We start from the raw sequence: 21099 nt of genomic DNA, 5'->3' as shown, positions 1-21099 counted from the left end.
GATCCCTATGTAAACTGCCTCCATCTCTTAGAGCAGCACTTCTCAACTTTGATAATGTTAAAGTGTTTGCGGTCTTCAACTCTCAGAATTCCCTAACTAACATGCTTGAAATTCACACTTCTTAAATTGATGCAAATTTGAAAAACACTGTCTTAGAGGAAAGACAGGAATATAAATACAATTGAATAGATAATAATGGAAAGAGCTGATGCCAGACTCCATCTATGGACTCTAGATGATCCATTCCTTTTTGAGAACTTGCTTGTCCTCTCTGATGCCCTACTGAATAATCTGAGAATTGAAGTATCAGCACCTCTGAAAATGCCAGATAAAAGAATGCTGGTTTCAAGGGAAGAACAGCCATAGGGCGAATATCATCCAGTTGGGTAGATTAACTAAATCAGTAGCATTAGTTGCTACAAATGGTATTGAAGTGCTCTGTGTATATTCTTTTGTACTGACTCACCATTTATCTTTTTTATTACTGAAGTTTGTAAGACAAGAGTCGCCCATGGAACCAACTCTCATGAGGTAAGTATTTGCACAGGGCTTCATATACTGTGTATTTAGAAAAAACTGCCTTGGCTGGGAATTGAGAGAAAACTATAGTAGTCCATCTGTGAGTTTAATTCCTAAGCTTCAAGGAAAATTAAGGAGGTTTTATTCTTGTTCTCTCTCATGCATACTTAGAAGTCATTCTTCATATGCTCATGGTTTCATTAATATTGCAAATCTGTTTTTTTCTCATTTTGAAGGCCAGTTTATACATACTCATACCCATCCATCCATCCATCCATCCATCCATCATTTGTTTATTTATTTGCAATTTTATAACCCATCCTAATGCACAGGTTTTAGGCATCATTTGTCAAAATCGAACATAAAAGAGACACATAGAATGAATAAATACCCCAAGATGATTGCCATTAAATAATGACTTGGTTTTTAAAAAAATGGAATAAGATATTGACAGCTGTACAAAATGCCGTGTGTGTGTGTGTTGTGTTACAAAAGCCTGTGAAGAGAAGGCATTTGAAAATATGAGAACTATAACAGAAAAGTCCTGTCACCTAGTCTTCTTAAAATGGGTAGAGAGGTGGAGGGGGGAAGGTAGTCTCAAGGGCTTTCTCACAATGTTTCTATTTCATGAATGGGTTTAAGTTTGGCAAAGAAATGCCTTGTCTAACATAGTGCAATGCTACATGGGAAGACTGTGACAATGGTGCCAACCTGCAGTGATGAGTTACCCCGTCATTGGTTCAATTGCTGCTTATGAACTAGCTGCAACTTCTGGGTCAACTCCAAAAGGCATCTCATCTCAATTTGGTAGATGATCTCAGTAGTTTGACAGGCATATTAAATAACACACGGGAGAGCACCAAACTCTGTGAGGTTTGCATTGGAGCTACCATAGAATTGTCATCTTCCTGGCCCCAGTGATCCAAACCGGGTACAGATAGTCCTCGACTTACAACAGTTCATTTAGTGACTGTTTGAAGTTACAATGGCACTGAAAAAAGTTACTTATGACCATTTTTTACACTTAGGACCATTGCAGCATCCCCACGATCACGTGATTTACATTTGGATGCTTGACAAATGACTCACATGTATGATGGTTGCAGTGTCCTGGGGTCATGTGATCCCTTTTGCGACCTTCTGACAAGCAAAATCAATGGGGAAGCCAGATTCACTTTACAATTGTGTTACTAATTTAATAACCACAGGGATTCACTTAACAACCGTGGCAAAACACATTTTACAGATGTCTCACTTTACAACATAAATTCTGGGCTCAGTTGTGATTGTAAGTCGAGGACTACCTCTATTCTCACTGAGAGCACTGAAGTGGATACATCCAACTCACATAGGTGACCCTACAGATACCATGGACAATGTTTTTAAATGCTGCTAAAAGTTCTCACAAGGCCAAGAGAAATATGCTGACCCAATAAGGGATCCGTGAAGGTCATGTAGGATGACTTTTACCATTTCCAGCCCATTACACATAATTGTTTTATTCTGTATTTATTGTATATTTTATTATAAACTATTTTTGAGATGTTTTGGCATAAGGAAACAGTAGAGAAGCATAATTAAGTTTGGGGAAAAGGCTAAATCAGAAATCAGCTGCAAGTGGGAGAGACAGATTGCCAAGTGTTTCCAACTGGATAGCACAGTTCTGCATCTACTCTCTCTCTCTCCCTCCCTCCCCCCCCAAAAAATTTATCTGAATACTTGGCATAAAAGCATAAGAAGAGCTCTGCTGGACCAAGCCTGTATCTCAAAAAACACTTCAACGTTGTGTGTTTTACAATGATTAAGCAACTGCATTCAAGAAGTTTACAACAAAAAGGAAGGAAGGCAACAACGTTCTTCCATTCCTGCTCCCTAATAGCTTATATTTAAGTTTTGCTATCTCTAATCAAGAATAGCAAACACCAATTACTCAATCTTCCATCAGTTTGTCCAATCCCATTTAAAAACCATCTGAATGCCACTGACAGCAGCAGCGAATAATTGTATGTATGTATGCTGTGCATACTGCTACTGGAACCACCAAATACAATTCTTGTTTATGCGAAACATGCACTTTTCATTTGTAATTGCAAGTCATGTCTTTATTTTTCAGATGGCTATCATATTCAACCGTGAAGGCCTGAAAGCCATCCAACCTCCATGTGTGATTCAAAGTTTCATCAACCACAATGCTGTCCTGTACAAAGTCTTTGTGGTTGGAGAGTCATATACTGTGGTGAAGAGGCCCTCTGTGAAGAACTTCTCAGCAGGCATTTCTGGTAAGCTTTGGGAGTGTTAATTCAACACGGTGTACTAGTGGGAAAATCTAAACAACACCGTTTTCCATTTTGGTGAACTCTGATGCAAAACATATAGAAGTTGAAGAAGATTAAACTCAATGTTTCCCTGACTTTTTGATATTTTTTTAATTTCTCCCTTATCCTCCAAACCCTTGTAGCACTGATTTCTTTGGGAGATAACAACTGTTCTTGCCAACAACTGCTATGTGCATTCAGTTTTATGCACCAAAGTACTAATCTAAAACTGGAGAAAACGGGGAGGATATCACAGACTTCTTCCTAAAACAAGCAGGTCAAGATGGAAGCAGAAGAGATTGTTAGGACTAGGAACCCCTACATGTTTTTAATTCTGTCTAGAGGTTTTGAGATTATGGCATCATAAATATTTCACTAGATGCAGTTGGTTTCAAATTCTATTTGATACTTGACCTTGACCATCTCCACTGAACTCTTCCTCTAAGAAATTTGGAAAATTATTCCCTGCATGATACGTACATTCTACCTGCACTTTATTGTAAGTACCCAGAGTCACATTTTGTAAAAAGGGCAGTTATATAAATATGATTGATTGATTAATTGATTGATTGATTGACCATACTGTGATCTTTCTTAAAGGCTTTGATATTTTATTCATATGCTATTTGCTTGAAATCATACTAATGAAATCCTTACATTGGTTCATAATATCTAGATGGTCTCATTATGATATATCATTCAAGAAAAATGCACTGAGTTAAAATGTTCTGTGATTTCATTATTTTTTCTTTACTTCCTATGAACAAAACATTTTTGGAAACTGTATAGGTCTGCTTTTTATTTAACTATTTATGTTGAATCACTTGTTTATAGTCAAGTATGCAGTTGATCCAAAGTCAAGTATGCAAAATAACAAGATGAAATATTTAACAACTGACAAATATATATTCATAAGAAAAAAATAATCAAATTTAAGCAGGAAAGGCTTCCTTATATACAGTACATTTCCCAGCAAGGCATATTCAGACATTTGGAATATGGCTTTTAGAAAAAAAGACTAATTTAAAACAACAAACAAAATTACAAACAGACATAAGCAAAAATCTCAAATGCATAAATATTGAAATTGTGATGATTGGGGAAGAGAACGGAAGGGAAGAGGGAATATATTACCAAAATTACCTTTCACAATGTTTTTACTTATGATCTACTTTTCCTCTTGCCTTTTGTATCTTTATGCTTTGCTTTTTGTATTCTTTTAGCTTATGCAATGTAATAGAAAACATTGGAAGTAGTTTCATATAAACTATTTGTTAATCAACAAGTATCTATTTAGGGTTGTTTGTTAAATCCTGTAACCTTATCCAAGTTTTCAGTTTAAATACATATTCTATCATAAGGTTTAGAGCCAATGCACATTTTGCTTTAGCCAAAAATTACACCTTTATTTTTTGATGCTTCAATTGACATCTGAAATGAAATCTTCGGACCATGAATTCGGTGACTAGAAAATGATTCATCTTCTGCTTATTTATAATGAATCAATGAATATATCTCCATTCTTTTGGGAGTACTTCAGATATGACTAATTATTTACATAGGCAAATAGGCTGCCTATAGTATCAGAAACTCTTGATTTCTTGATTTGTCTATGTGACTGACCTACTACTTAAAATTTAACAGAGTCTAGATGGCTTACATGATTTCTTGTATAAACAGAGTACAAATTTAATATTAAAATCAATTATATAATTAAACTCATAATCTAATTCTCCAAATTAGAGTTCTTACATAATAACTACAAATTAGTTTGGCATTTGGTTTGGCGCCACTGGCTATAATCCCTCAAGGTCTTCTGGAAGAGCCATGTGGTCACCTGTTGCTGAAAAACCACAAGGATGGGTACTATCCTTGTTTCAGGGGACAATCAAGTCCAAATGAGGTGTGCTGCAGAGCAGTGGCCCTCAACCTTTTTTGAACCAGGGACCGGTTTTACGATTATTTATTCTTCCACGGACCGGTACCTTCTACTACTAGTCCCTAAAGCAGCGCGGAGCTGCTTTAGCCGGGCTTCTCTCTCCCTTCTCAGTCTCTCTCACCTTCCTCAGTGACCTGTCGCCCTTCTTCTTTCCAGCCTCGGGCAAAAAAAAAAAAAAAAAGACTTGGCACAGCCAGCTAGAAAGCACGCCCGAATTCCTCGCAGCTTCCCGCCTCCGCCTGCGAGGAAGTGGGCGGCGGGGGGGGGCGAGGGGTGGAAACATGGGCCGGGAAGCAGGACTGGTCAGGGAATGACCTTCCCGGGAAAGTCGGAGGCGCAGCCGCTGCCACTGCCGCAGCTGCTGCTGCTTCTTTGTGCTCTGGCGACGGACGCCGTGGCGCTCCTTCAGCGCCTGTGCTCAATCTGTTCCTCTGGGTCGTGGTGCAGCAGCAACAGCAACAGCAACAGCTTTATCTGTGTGCGTGGTTGACGGGGAGAAGGAGAAGGAGAGGAAAAGGGAGACTAGCGCTAGGCATACCGTAGCGCTCTTTTCTCCCTCTCTCCCCCTCGCGGCGCCCAAGCTTTGCAGCCCGGTAAAAAATAATCCACGGACCGGTACCGGTCCGGGGACCGGTGGTTGGGGACCCCTGCTGCAGAGAACATCCCTTGTCAGGTCACCTCCCATTGTATTTCCTGATATACAGGGATCCTTGGGTGCTCCCTACCGTGTTTCTCCAACAATACGGCCTCCACCAATAGGAAGCCCCACCATGTTTTATTGGAGCAGGTGAAATTAAGCCCCGCCCCCTAAATTAAGGCCTATTAAAGCATGGTTTCCCGCCATTTCTCACATCGTTCGTTAGAACTACACGAGGTGAAGAGAAATGGGGGGAAAGGGCAGGGGTGGGGGGGCAGAAAACTTGCCTTTAGGAGTGCCCTGCAGGTAGCCTAGGCTAGAATACCCTGATAGCTGATAGAAGCTCCCTTGAAGGCAGAATCACCAGCCACTTCGATCGGCCAGTAGAAGCGGCCTGGGGTGAGCGCGCACACACACTCCCCTCGATACGAGGCCGCTTCTATCTGCCCATCGAAAGCTCCCTAAAGGACACAGTCCCCAGCTGCTTCGGGCGGCGCGGCTGCCCCTGTCCCCTCGCCTTTAAGGCAGACTCTTTTCCGCGAGGGAAGCTTCCCAAGCGCATTCAACAGCCACTTTGATCGGCCGGTAGAAGCGGCCTGGGGTGAGCGCGCACACACACTCCCCTCGGCCACTCCCCTCGCCACGAGGCCGCTTCTATCTGCCCATCGAAAGCTCCCTAAAGGACACAGTCCCCAGCTGCTTCGGGCGGGCGCGGCTGCCCCTGTCCCTCGCCTTTAAAGCAGACTCTTTTCCGCGAGGAAGCTTCCCAAGCGCGCTCAACAGCCACTTCGATCGGCGGTAGCTTCCCTCGCGGAAATGTCTGCCTTAAAGGCGGGGACAGGGGCAGCCACGCCTCCTAAGCAGCTGGGGACTGTGTCCTGGGAGCTGCTCGATGGGCAGATAGAAGCTGGCCTGGCGGCAAGGGAGTGTGTGTGCGCGCGCCCCAAGCCTCTTCTACCGGCCGATCGAAGTGGCTGTTGAGCGCTTGGGAAGCTTCCTCAGGAAAAGAGTCTGCTTTAAAGGCGAGGGACAGGGGCAGCCACGCCTCACCCGAAGCAGCTGGGGACTGTGTCCTTTAGGGAGCTTTCGATGGGCAGATAGAAGCGGCCTCGCGGAGAGATACGCGCACATGGGCCGCTCTAGGTGGGGAGGAAATTAAGTCACCCCAAAAAAGACGGCCTAGCCGTTTTTTCAGGGGTCAAAAAAAAAAATAAGGCCCGGCCTTATTATGTGAGAAACACGGTAGTTCAGATGGGACAGTCTAAAACCATATGGGGAAAAATGGTCTCTACAGTATGGCCCAGAGCCTCATACAGCTTTACAATGACTGACTCTTTGAATTGCACTCACAAACTTTCTAGCAACCAGTGCAGAGCTGTCATATGCCAATATTGGCCTCTCGGTATATGTGCTATTAATACCTACATTTTTGATCACCCGAAATTTTCTGGATGGTCTTCAAGGGTTTCCCTATGTAGAATGAATTACAGTAACCTAATTTACAAATGACAGGGACATGAGTGCCTAGCGAAGCAAAACCCCATCAAGTCAAAGATGGAGAAGTTGGCCTCTGGAGCAACAGCCACTCCATCTGGTTTGGGTTAAGTCTGAGCCTGTTTTTCCCCATCCAGACCCTGACAGCCTCCAGACACCGTGTCATGTCTTCCACAGCATCTCCCAATGGGCTTGGAGTGGAGATATATACCAGGAGAATAGGACAAATTGTAAGTCACAGACCAAGAGATGGAAGTCAAAGAGGGGAGTGTTAATCAGAATTCTAGGCAAATATATTGGCAAAGTGGGAACAGAAAAATAGCTTTACAAAAATTAGCCCAAACAGTAGGCTGCTGAATTATTTTACAGACACCCCTGACCAAGTAGATGCACAAGATGTTCATTGCTGATCACAGACAACCTGTCTACAGTGACTGGGCATAAGCAGCACAAACTCTTAAAAGACAATGCTTCTTCTTATTTCATTGTTGATTTTTTTTTTTTTTGAAGCAAGCAAGCATCAACACAGGTATCTTTTCCCTTCTCCAGCAACTCCTGATATTTCTTCTATTTTTTTAAATTTGTTATTGTTTCAAATAAATAAATAAATAAAATGCCTGATAAAAGTTCTGCTCCTTTTTGCAACAAAACTTATCATTTCCTTGTCAATTATGGAAGCCAGGACATTGCATTATGGCAATTGATTAGAGCTGAGTACAAATTGGAATGGTGTAAATATCAAGGATTTTATTTGTTGAAAATATGGATAAAGTTGCTGGATTATAGTGCCCTCTAGTGCTTGTAGATTCAAATATTTTTAAGACTTAAGTAGTGATTTTGAATTTAACTTTTAAGAGCAATTTTTTGTTACTTGCATGTGATTTTTTTAGTTCTACAGATTTGTTTGTAACTTACTTTTTTTCTTTATAATTTCCAATCTAGATAGAGAGTCAATATTTTTCAACAGCCACAATGTATCAAAACCAGAATCCTCTTCCATCTTAACAGCAGTAAGTATTCCAGACTTATTTCTCCAAACACTGATTCTACCAATAGACTACTCTCAATTTAACACTGTTCTCAGGTTTATTTTCAGGAATTATTGCAGGAAAGCAGAAACTCAGAATTATCCAAAATCTTTCACAAACATATCTGAAAATGTTTTTCTTTCCTTGAAACATAGGAATTATAATACTTCCATTCATTCAGTGACCAATCAAAATTACAGAGTTATTTAGGTGAATGGTCCTTATGCCAGGTCCCCAAAGTTGGGGCTGTTGCAGCTCACCTGCACTTATGACCACAAGGGGGGACTTCAACCCTCCCACCTGCCCGCCCACTTCTCTGCCCCTCCCTGCAGTCCATTGCCTCTGCTAGTCCTGCCACCTTAAAGTTGACATTTTGTCCCCAGAGTTATGGGATTTTGTCATTCTGGCAAGATTTCAGACATTTTAAAATATTGATCTGTGGCATCTGCAGATGCTGTGTTTCATGCCTGGAGGGAATGCGAGGATACATGTTTTTTCTTACAATGTCCTTCTCTGTCTCTCTTTTGCAGCTTGATAAAATAGAAGGGGTGTTTGAGAGACCAAATGACGACGTTATCCGAGCAATCTCAAAGACACTAAGGCAGACTTTGGGGATTTCTCTCTTTGGCATCGACATTATCATTAATAATCAGACTGGTCAGCATGCAGTCATTGATATCAATGCATTTCCAGGTGAGAGCAAACTGACATATACAATACACCAAAATACAAATATCATACTTCAAAGTTAACATTCATTTCAAGCAAGGGTGCAGAATATTTTTTTCAGACAAAGCCCAAGAATTCTCCTTTCAATAGTATACCAAGAATTCAGCTTCCAAAAATGAGCAAGGTCAAGACAAAGTGGCTGAGCCCAGGATAAAAAATAAAAATATAAATGTTATTTAAATCAGATTAAATCAAATCAGATTAAAATACAAATAATAGGATTCCATCCACTTCTATCATAATAAAAATACTTTTGAGATGCCCTCAGACTCCAAACTGTGGCTTCCCCCTTTAAAAAAATAAAAATATGTTCACTCTCAAGACATGGATGAAGGAAGTAGCAGAGCCATGTTTTTGGATTTGGTTCAGCATCAACACTTCTTTCAGAATTTTATCCTTGCCTCAGTAAGACCCTCCATTCACTTAGAAACTCAAATTATGCAATGGACCCCTTACAATTCTTAGTATAGGTTGTCCTCAACTTACAACAGTACATTCAGTGATCATTCAAAGTTACAGCAGCATTGAAAAAAGTGACACACATAGTCAATGGGGAAGTCAAATTCACTTAAAATGTGTACTAACTTAACAACTGCAGTGATTCACTTAACAACTGTGGAAAGAAAGGTCATAACTCACTTAACAAATGTATCGCTTAGCAACAGAAATGTTGGGCTCAATTGTGGTTATAAGTTGAAGACTACTTGTATGCACACAGTAACTGTACACTCATACACTGTAGACAAATTGTGTTTTTTGAAAGTTTTGGACTGCAATTCTGTGGTATCTTGTTTTTGATCATGCTAGGTAAGGCTGACATTGGAAAGTTAACAAAAGAATGGTAACTTGGTAAACACATATTCAGATGTAATATGTCCTCACGAATTGTCTAACTTTCTCCAACCTAGGTGCCTAATAGTGGTGTGGATCTCAACTTTCATAATGCTGCACTAGCATGGTTGTCATTAATGACATCTGTGTCCATGTATCTGAGGCACACTTAAGATGTGGAAAGGTTGCATAAAGTGTACTTACGAAACTGTAAATTAATGCAGAAAGCAGACCGCTTTTATTCACTGCTTCAGTATATTTTTATAGTCTTGAGCCCTGTAGCTGATTTCATTAGTGATGTAATTAACAACTCCTTTGTCCTCCTTTCAGCTGACTGGCTGCCTCTAGATATTATCAATCACCATCCAATTTAGATCTATTTGGTTTCTTTAGTAGCATTCAGTATTTCCAGCCACTTGGGCACTCCCAAATCTTGGGCGACTTCAGTCGAAAACCAACTACTTTTCTATATATTTCATTTGATCTACAAATAAGTTAGCATTCTAAGAAATATAGGCTGCAAAGCTATTTATTTATTTATCACATTTAGAAAATGAATCATACAAAACTATGAATAGAAGCAAAAGAAATGCTAGGTTTTTAAAAATATATCGTTTTTAAAAGTACACATTGACGTTCAAGAACATTTCAGGAGAGCTCTGCTGTTAATCTATTTAAGATACGAACAAGAATGTTAGATTCTTGAGATGTGTTTCACAAAAACAAACCCACCCTATTCTCCCAAATTGTTGTAGTTTCAGTTTGACTTTAGTGCCACTACTAAGTATTTGGTAGCTGTACTAATGAAGCTGTACAGTGCAGCTGTTAGCTGTACTGTCTTGGGCTTCTGAACTGTTCTTTCCTATTTTCACTGAGTATTCCCTGAAAATTCTGCAGAGCAAATTCATTCTAATTTTCTTTAGAAAAAATAAATCATCTATTTTCTTAGAGGAGACATCTGCTAATACTACCATTTTCCTTGCTTTTAAAAAGGAATGGGGAATGATTCAGCTTCTGAGCAATTCAGTCTCAATTGGTGGCCTCTTGCATACAAAAATGTTTCTGCCCCAAAGCTAAGTGGTCCTTCTAATGAAACTGACTTTTTAGGGCATTTAAAATGACTTCTGTTGAATTGCAGCATCCCAATAAATCCCAAATGATTGCATTTTACTGTGTGTACAAGGCTTATGTACATCTTGTACAACAGTAAATATATTTCTGACAAACATGATGCAATAAGATATTCATTACATTAAATGGTTTTACAAGAAGCACTAATGTACAACAAATTTCACTTTACATGCAATGTACGAGAGGAGCTGCCCCTGAGAACAAGAGGTGGAACGGGACAATATATAATGCTAAGTTGAAGGGCAGCATAATAAGACTTTGATTGAAAATGGAAAGTTAGTTCTTTGAATTAAACTCTTTAACTAACAAAACAAAAAGTTCAGGATACATCTCTCCTCTGTTTAGATTAACATTTCTTGCCATCATGCCTAAAAATGTCCAGGTTTCTCTCCATAGTATGTTTATTCTACTGTGTCAAGAGGAATTATCATTTCTCTGGAAAAAATAAGAATATCTCCTAAAAGCATTGCAGGAATCTGGCAATGTGTTTTATATCACTATATTGTAGCATCACCTTTGGAGAAGCAAGTTTTTCATCCCTCAGTGATCTTTCCATGTAAACTGGGTCCTGTGCCTATCTCCGTAGCAGTCAAGCACCCATTAATATCAATGAAAACAACCTCTTAGATCTTTCTTTCTTCAGATCTTCAGAGATGCCTGCAAAACTTTTAAAAAGAGCACTTAACAGTTTTGGGGGCCAGAGAAATAAAATATGGGAGATGTTTTAAAGACATTTTTAAAAGAAAAAAACCCTGATATTTCCAGGAGGTAGAGCACAAAACTTGATGAAATATCGCTACAGGTGATGTGCCATCTTCTTGCATATGAAGGGGGAAGAGAACTTGAACAAGAAAATGGTAGCCATGACTAATGTTTTATTGCCTGACTTCTTCATTGCTTTCAGGATATGAAGGTGTCTCAGAGTTTTTCACTGACCTCCTGAACCACATAGCTACCACCCTGCAGGAGCAAACTCCAGAGTTGTCCCAGCTGAACCATAACAAATTCCTGGCAGAGCAGAGCAGCAACCTCGTGGGGGAGCGGACGTGCTGTGCTAACACTGGCTGCCGGAGCATGGCAAGCCAAGACCCTTGGATTGTGGAGAACGAGACCAACAACTCAGTCAAGCTGCAGCACCAGAGGCTGGGCTGTAACTCATCCATGTCACCGAGCTTTCAGCAGCATTGTGTGGCCACGTTGGCCACAAAAGCTTCCTCTCAATGATCCGTATATGTGCCACAGACTGAGAAAGAAAGCAGTCAGTCCCTGGGCTGTAAATTCAATGTAATTTTTTCAAAGAAAATGAATTTAGTGATATGGGTCCACTTTAACAGATTCCTCTTATAGTTCTATAGTGAGTTTTATCCATCCATGTATGGGTGCCTGTTGTGTGCATGTATCTTAAACACTATATCTTAATGTGGGAGAATGGGTTTGTGTTTTTTCCCCCATGCCTTTTCCTTTTCTTTGTAATCATCAACCAGAGTTGGGTGGTGAATCATGCTGGATTGATACGAATTTGTGTTGAAAATTTGCACACTTGGATTCGACCCCTTTCCATCTTTTTTCCAGCCCATTCCAAAGAGTAAAACATGCATTGATTGTACACCTAAATCCAGAGGAAACCTACATACCCCAGGATCAGCATTTTACTTCTTTGTGGAAAACTTTGAAGCGAGAAACTGCTTCAGATAGTTTCCCATTTTCCTAAAGAAGAATAATGCCTGGGTATTCGTTTGCTATTCTGAAAAACTATAGGTTGATGTAATACTGCCCTTAATCTCATTTGGGGGCAGAGGACTTCCTAATTGTTGGAGGATTACCACATCTAACATCAGAACAAGCTAGGGAGTTTGGCTTTTTCTGCTGCTTTACTGATCCTGAGATTAAAGAACACCTCTTTCACGTATTTATTAACTGATAAGGTGGCTTATTTTTAGCTTGGTATGATGCACAGATCCATTCACTGTGATTTATAAATCATAGTTTCGTTGTTAGGGTGGGCTTGTGCATCATATTAAACAAGAAACTCAAATTGTGGATTAGCATCAACATGAGATATAGGGGCCTGTTTGTAAGCACCATTCTGCACAAGTATTTTTCCTTAGTGGTGGGTAGAAGTAAAAGTAACTTTTTAAAGTAAATCAGTAGCAATTTGTCTCCATTTCTGGTCTATCATTTGTGGGGTTGAACATTTGAGATACAGTATAAGGGTAATATTTATCTAACCTGTAATTCAGTCTGGTTATATTTTAAGAACAAGTAACAAAACAGCAGTGCATCTTTAACTCTGTTTCTTTTAACACAACATCATCTTTGTGCAGCTTTGAACTGTCATGAATTTAAAAAGGTACTGTGAATGAGTTTTGGGACTTTAAATTGTCTCAGGAAACGTTAAAATATTTTACATATTTAGATACATTTGGAAAGATTGATCATCATGAAAGGGATCTATGGACTAATTCACACTCAGGTAGTAGTGTGAATGTATACGACATACATGCTACAAATTGTACACATGAATCCCAATTTTTAAAAGGATAATATATTGGTAATATTTGCGTACAGGCAACATTATATGTTTTTTGTTGGATTAAAGAAAGTTTGAATTCTAAGATTCTCTCAGTTCCTGTAAGGATGACCCGTTTTTTTAATATGTATGAACTGACATTAATATATTTTCCTCCGCTGATGGCAGCTGTTGATTTGTTTCTTGTTTTTAGAGTAAGAGAAAAAATGAAAATATCTGATGAAATATGAAAGGGAGGTTAAAAAGGGAGGACCAGAAATGATTCCAAACTACAGTGTAAGTGCAGGAAATTGTTCAAGAATTAACAGGAGGGAGACTTTGTGGTTTTGTTTCTAAAATTCTTCATAATTCTGCAGTAGATATTGACTATAGATAGCTGAAGAGAAGACAATATTATAAGACTATACAGTCATTTTGTTTATTTCTAATTCAAATTAGAGTCATACGATGATCCGGAATTATTGTCTTTCTCAATAATAACAGTTGCTGCAGTTTCCCAATAAATTATTGAAATTTGTTCATGCATATTTTACATACCTTTGGCGGGAGTGAAAAATAGGCCATACATATTTTCATAAAAGTTTTTTTTCCAGTATAGCAACACTATTAAAAGTTAGTGATACTTTTAAAATGATTGGATTTTAACATCACACACACACACACACACACACACACACACACCAAGCCAAAATTGTCCTGATGAAAGACACCTTTGAACATAGCTAAGTCTCTCCCTTCTCTGTAACTTTAATTAAGACAAGAGTATTTCATTGCTATACTGAGCATTGCCATCCTCCCCCTCCCAAAAAAATACTACCTCCTTGATTGCTGCTTGTATGGATCAAGAAACTAGTAATTTGCAACAGGATTCAAACCATCTTGTTTTATTATACAGCTGTGGAAGAGCCAAGGAAAGAGGCATAATAGGTTAGTTTTTCTGGCATGTCCTTCAGAGAACAAGCAGTACCATTATCTGATTCAGAGGGGTAATATGACAATATTTTTAATTTTAAGAAAAAACTCCCCCACATCACTATCATCGTGTAAATAATGGTGATGTAGGGTTTTATTTTTTCTTAAAATTTCTTAACTTCTTAAAATAAATTTCAGTTCTGAGGTGAGCAAGCTGGGAAAAGATGTTTCATCTGGTTTAGTTAGAAGACATTTCAAAATTGTTGATCAGCTTGGACCTACGGTATTTGATCCAGTTTAAATAGATTTCTGCTATTTCCTATCTTTAATGAAGAGTAAGAATTTCTTTTAATGGCTGCCTTCTAAATTTTGGTTAGCCTATTTTGCACTGTTTTATTTCTCCAAAATAAACTACTGATACATAATTGTACATTTTATATTTATTTACAAATGATATATTTCGTAAATTCTCCAAAGTCTTAATACAGAGTATATCTGATAAAAGTGCAGTTCATATCTTGACTTTAACTAGAATCTAAATTAATTATATAGCCAAATAGGTTGTCAGCTTCGTTGATCCCTTGATGTAACTGCTGCTTATTTAAACAAAGACAAAGTTGTTCATATCTTAAGATGGCATTGCAAGTGTGCTGGCCAGCAGACAGTTTGTAATCCTTTCTGTGATTTTTTTTCTATCAGACTTTTTTGTGTGGAATAAAATATGAATAATGTTGTCAGGTTGCAGAGAGAGCACAGTGTGCTATTACGTTACAGAGCAATGAGCATATGGTACTAAAAAATGAGTGCAAAATCAATTATTTCATCTCTGTTTTGTTGCAGCAAGTTTGTTGAACTCTTTTTCAGTCTAGATACACTGCCATGTGTTCGTCCCCAAGGTTGGTTTTATGTGAGAACTGAAATGTGCCGAACAGCCTCACATTTGTCATGGAGATTGAAGAGAAATGCGTCTTTCTTTTTTCTTCTGAAAAGCTCTGGGAGAGGAGGGTTGTAGTTCTGTTGTATGATGCCAATTTTTGTTTCAACCTGAAAGGCCAAGCTCTACTTTTGAGGGTTTGTTGAGTGATAGCAAAAATGTTGCCAATGCATGTAGGTCCCAAAAGAAGTATTACTGATGTTGTTAAATATTGAAGGACAATTAAAGTAGACGGGCTTAAATGTGCCCACATGGCATTCATGTTTAATTTGTTTAAGAAAGTGTAACTATCCAAACTGCATCTCTTCTTGTGGCAGGAAAATAAGAAGCATCTTTTTAAACATTTCCCCCTGCTTTCCAGTATATACATTACAAATAATCTTTTGTTCCTCTCATTAGAATGTTTCTTTGTATAAAGCATATTTTCAGTAATATACTTTAAATCTCTGCCAGAAACCAGTCCATCTTCTTTATTATAGAAATAGGTGTTTGGATGTAAAATTCCATAAAAATCTTAATGTGATTAAAAAGAACTAAAAATGTAAAACCTTAGTAGACCTGAGTTATCACATTCTATTCAAAATCTGAGGAAGATTACAATCTAGATTTATGTGAGTGAATAATATCTGCTCCATTGCTAGATTACCCAAATTATAAAATAGGAAATAGTTGGTACTGAAAATGGTTAAATTTAAAATTTTTACTCTGCAACAAATATACTTTTTATATCATAAATAATCTAAAGGTCATATTAAAAAAGAGTTTAAACCTCTTTTCAAGTTAATTTCAAAATATGGTAATTGATTACATTTTATATATGCTGTTGTTCTTTTGCTTTATGTAATCAGTTATAAATGGTAATTCATTTAATAAATCTGGTGTTTTTTTTAAATTTAAACTAAGAAATTATTAACTAGAATTATTACATAATTCATAATTCTGATGTTACATAATGTCAGAACAAAACGTGCTTTGCTTGAGTAACAATTATTTTTTAGACATGTAGTATACAGTTCTCTGCTCTTAGATAAGTATATATCTCAGGCTTTTTTTTTTTATTGCATCTGGATAAGCAGATCAAGATTTTTCTGAATCAGCAAGCCTCTTATCATCAGCAAGGGTTGATTGGCAGCTTCCCTTCCATGCCTGATAACTCAGAAGTGCAGATTACTGTAGGTTGTTCTGAACACCTTATAAGGTCTTTTCACAGAGTGCTTATATCATGCTCAGTTCTCCTGCTAGCCTGTTCTCGTTTGATACCAGTGTGTGAGCTGGCAAGAGCTAACAGGTACAACATGACGTGGCAGACGCCTGTGGATTGAGTTTGGTCTCCCCAGAATAAAGTCATGCTGTTTTCAGAAGCACTAGGTTTGTGTTTTGACATCAGTTTTTAAATCCCCTTTTTTTCTAGAAAAGGGTTTTGAGCCATTTTCACTGGGAATGTAATGCAGTAACAATTGATGTCCCAGTGGTATGCAAAGGGAATAGACATTCCTTGCTTTTTATTCTCAAAATATGCTATGGTAGCCTGTCTTAAGAAAATTATTCATGGCACTGAGCGATACCTATGAAGAAAGAATGTTGGACCTGCAATACCAAGATACTATTTTTTTGTTGTTTTTGGTGACTTCATATAACTGTTTACTCTCTTCTGTTCTTAGTTTCTCCCTCCTGTTTCCATCCATATAAATATGAATGAGTTACTTGATTTGTTGCCTACAGAATGTTTTCTTTTGGAACCCATTATATGTAAAGTTGGTGTTCAAGAAGAAATACATTTTCTTTATAAAAGGACTTCCTCTTTTGAGACATTGTAATCTCCCATTTTTATAAGTACTGGGTTTTTTTAAGTGTATCAAAATTAAAATTTTCCTAATATAATTCAGTCAGTCAGAATATGTAATTGACCATTGATTCAGTTCAATCTTACTGCTGTAATATTAAAAAATCAATTTTCCTGATAAATATGGTCCTTGTAAGGGCAAAAATTACCTATGATTGTGTCGAAGAAATTGAGTGCTAATTTTTTCAGAGGCTCTTGACATTTCTTTACTAAATATTTTCTTCTTGAATTTTTGAAATTGTGTTTCAAAATAGCAAATCAGTATAAACCAATAACAAAGAAAGCATTCCTTCCTCAGTATCTCAATACAGTTAGCTAACACATCTTATTTAAGAATGTCTTTATAAAAATATTACTCTGTATGCAGTTGGGACTAAGAATATACAAGAAGAGGAGAAAGTTGTTCCTGGATTTATGGAATACTGAATTCAGTTTCCATTCAATTCAAGTTTTCAGAATTAAAACTGCAGTGTGGTTATAGTGAAGAATTCAATTAGTACAAACTCACCTGCAGTCTGAAGTAATATGGTCAAGGAACATATTTATTTGCTAGGTTCAAAGGGCCAATTGGTATTTTGTAATACAAGTTTCCTTTAGTCAAATCCACTTTTGTAAATTGCATCTATTTTCCTTGTGATCTATTGTTTTATTTAATCTTATTTTAACAGGTCATAATCAAACAATTTACTTTTAATGAAAAATTGAGACATAAATGCGCTGTTAGATTTTACTTTAGAAGACACTACCAAAATATATGTTGTAATGAATAACGATATTGGGTGCAGAAGGAGACTTGTTTGCAAGTAGTTAATGGCCCATTGGCACTTGTATCTTTCAACATTTGCCCTGCAACACCCTAGTGTATTGTTTAGTAAGTGAAAGGACTCATATTTATAAACTGAAAATATGTAAGTATAAAAATAGTCACATCTATATTTAAGATTGTATGCACTCTTAAATAATAGGGATTCTTTATCACCCTTATGAAAAAAGAGTGCAGTAAAAATATGGGATGTATTTTTTCCCAGTTCTTTAGATTTCTTCCTTGGTGTTTTCATATAGCTCATATGTCTCCTTCTGTGTTCAATTCCAGTCAATGTCCCAGTGAATTGGACTCATCTCTATGCTAATATGGATTGTACATCTTTACTTTCTTTTTTTACCCCTTTACCTCTTCCCTTTCCCTTTTTATTTTTTTGGATGGGACAGAATTTGTGGAAAGTTTACAAAAATTTAAGGCATGCTTAAGCATTTTATCAGTGCAAAGTTGAAGTTATCTTGGACCATTTCTTTATTATGTCACATTTGAATTAAGGATATTAATGCTGTCTTCTGCTATTTTAGATAGTGTTATAGCAAGTGTGAGTGTTGTGATTTGCTTTGGCCCTGTTCACAAAATTATTTTCATAAAATTAAATTCTTTCATATTTAGAGTGTGTGTATACACCGATACACACATGTATATTTATACATATAAATATATATAATTTCATTTTTTAAATAGCTCTATATAAAACCAAAAATATTAGTACCTTGGCTGTTTACTTCTAGTGCATGACTGACGTCCTGAATAATCACATGGTGCTTCTCTTGCTTAAATCATTGATTTCCATTATTTTTTTCTTATTTTCTCCTTATTTGCCAAACACTTGTGACAAATATTTTACTATTTTAACCATAGAGTTAAAATGCACTTAAATCTCCTCTGTTGTTTCAGTGTCTGCTTCAGGGAGAAAACTCCATTTTCCAAAAACATGATTAAAATAAATGCCTTATACAAAACCTCATTCTGTGTTCTGGTTAATGACTGAAGTATTGTATATCTGAATTTATTGATGCACCTTTGTATAACTAAATTATGTATATTCTGAGAGAATGTAACATGGCATGAATTTACACTGATCAAAAAAATAAAGGGAACACAAAAATAAGACATCCTAGATCTGAATAAATGAAATATTCTTATTAAATACTTTGTTCATTACATAGTTGAATGTGCTGACAACAAAATCACACAAAAATTATCAATGGAAATCAAATTTAGCAACCCATGGAGGTCTGGATTTGGAGTTACACTCAAAATTAAAGTGGAAAAAAACACTACAGGCTGATCCAACTACAGGCTGATCCAACGTCCTGCACGATGTTGGGCTGTAAGCACAACCCCCACCTGTGGACGTCAGGCCCTCATACCACCCTCATGGAGTCTGTTTCTGACTGTGAGCAGCCACATGCACATTTGTGGCCCGTTGGAGGTCATTTTGCAGGGCTCTGGCAGTGCTCCTCCTGTCCCTCCTTGCACAAAGGTGGAGGTAGCGGTCCTGATGCTGGGTTGTTGCCCTCCTACGGCCTCCTCCACGTCTCCTGATGTACTGGCCTGTCTCCTGGTAGCGCCTCCATGCTCTGGACACTACGCTGACAGACACAGCAAAACTTCTTGCCGCAGCTCGCATTGATGTGCCATCCTGGATGAGCTGCACTACCTGAGCCACTTGTGTGGGTTGTAGACTCCGTCTCATGCTACCACTAGAGTGAAAGTACTGCCAGCATTCAAAAGTGACCAGACCATCAGCCAGAAAACAGGAACTGAGAAGTGGTCTGTGGTCACCACCTGCAGAACCACTCCTTTATTGGGGATGTCTTGCTAACTGCCTATGCTTTCCACCTGTTGTCTATTCCATTTGCACAACAGCATGTGAAATTAATTGTCAATCAGTGTTGCTACCTAAGTGGACAGTTTGATTTCAAAGAAGTGTGATTGACTTGGAGTTACATTGTGTTGTTTAAGTGTTCCCTTTATTTTTTTTTGAGCAGTGTATTAAACTTTGGCACCAAGCACTTATTTCCATTTCAGTAAGATCAGGCTTTCTAACCCTATAGTCCCTGCTTCATGTACTCCAGAAATCTCACACCAAAAAAAGCTGTCTTCTTCATCTGCTAGTTTATTTTTATCGGGTGCCAGAAATGTAGTCTCTAACTTTTTTGCTTGGCAATATAATTTCCTAGATTTGTAGGGAGACCCAGTTCAAATCAGCTTTGGGCAAGGTACCATATTAAAAATGAGTGAAAATGATCAAAAATGGCTTGGTATACCTCCACAGCTACATGAATACCCTTGAAGACCCCACCCATAAAGGTAATTGAAATCCTGGGAGAAAAACCAAGTCTTGAGAGCTTTTTGAGGGTAGCATCAGTGCCAGAGAAATCATAGTTCCAGGGTCCCATTGGTCCCAACATAACCTGGGCATGCCAATTCCATCAGATCAGATGGAAAGGATTAACACTGGGAGATAATCCTTCGAGTAGCTAATATGTAGCCTAATGCTGTGGAGGTTTTAAAAGTAATAATCAGCCCCTTGAATTACACTTGAAAGCCTTTTGTTAAACCCAGTGCATCTCCCAAATCAAAGATGTTAGCTGAATATACTGAAGCATACCAGTAACTACCCAAGTTGCTGCATTCTGGATCAGCTGCAGCTTCTGAGGTATTCAAGATCAATACTGTATAAAAGCATGTTACAATAATCCATATGTGGAGTGACCAAAGCACTTGTGCTCAAAAGGGTACAATTAAAATAAAGGTGGATGTATGTAAATGCCTTTTTTGCCCAGAGCTATCTCCTGTTTTCCAAGCAGAAGTTGCAGGTTCAAAAGACCCTCAAATTGGTCACTAGCCCGAAGTGAGGTAATACAACCTAGGTGGTGGTTATGTTTGTGATTGTATTTTGGATGTTATGAGCTGCCCCAGAATCTTTTTCAAGGGGCAACTCTTAAGAAATCTAAATCCCCATTCATCAATTCTAAGAGGCCCAAATATCCATAGCCATTTAGTGTTATTACTCCATCCAGACCCTCATGGCTTCCAGGCACTGGGACAGCTGATTGACAGTACTGTCAAAATGACCTATCCCAATGATGAATACTATGGTCTTACACTCCTTCACTTGGTTGGCACAGTTAAAAAGTTACACTTTAGGAATGGACATTGGTTTTGATTTTTGTCTTTCTGTTTCTTCCTCTCAATTCAGTGGATTGCTAAAAGAGAAGTTTCAGTTTCTATAGCAGAGGTGGCTACAAATCATTTGAAGAGGCAATTTGAAAAGTTATTGAAGCTTATTGAAGTTATTAAGCCAATGGCTGCAAATTGCCCACCCTGCTTTAGAAAGTACAGCTCTCCTTGTTACCCTGTACACAGGCCAGGTTCATTCACTGTACTGAGCTATTTTTAAAAAACCTACTTTACAAAACGATTAGATT

The 21099-nt window shown here is 38.0% G+C and overlaps 1 protein-coding gene across 2 annotated transcripts in view; it reads left to right on the top strand.

The window, feature by feature from the left end:
- The window catches only part of ITPK1 (inositol-tetrakisphosphate 1-kinase), a 136326-nt gene extending 121446 nt beyond the window's left edge, over window positions 1–14880 (top strand). Inside the window, exons 6-11 of one of the 2 annotated variants that reach the window (XM_087952091.1) lie at window positions 491–531; window positions 2633–2798; window positions 7042–7134; window positions 7847–7914; window positions 8463–8625; window positions 11528–14880. In XM_087952091.1, the coding sequence (XP_087808217.1) occupies window positions 491–531; window positions 2633–2798; window positions 7042–7134; window positions 7847–7914; window positions 8463–8625; window positions 11528–11847 (851 nt within the window). In that variant the 3' untranslated portion in view covers window positions 11848–14880. The remainder of the gene's footprint in view (window positions 1–490; window positions 532–2632; window positions 2799–7041; window positions 7135–7846; window positions 7915–8462; window positions 8626–11527) is intronic. The other variant, XM_087952092.1, reaches the window with a different exon arrangement.
- Window positions 14881–21099: the final 6219 nt, after the last annotated feature.

The sequence above is a fragment of the Notechis scutatus genome, chromosome 1 (assembly GCF_049901735.1).
Source record: "Notechis scutatus isolate UNSWTSFEM ecotype Mainland chromosome 1, rNotScu1.2, whole genome shotgun sequence".
Taxonomy (NCBI): domain Eukaryota; kingdom Metazoa; phylum Chordata; class Lepidosauria; order Squamata; family Elapidae; genus Notechis; species Notechis scutatus.
The sequence above is the reverse complement of the archived record's forward strand: the minus strand, read 5'-3'. Positions and strand labels throughout refer to the sequence as shown.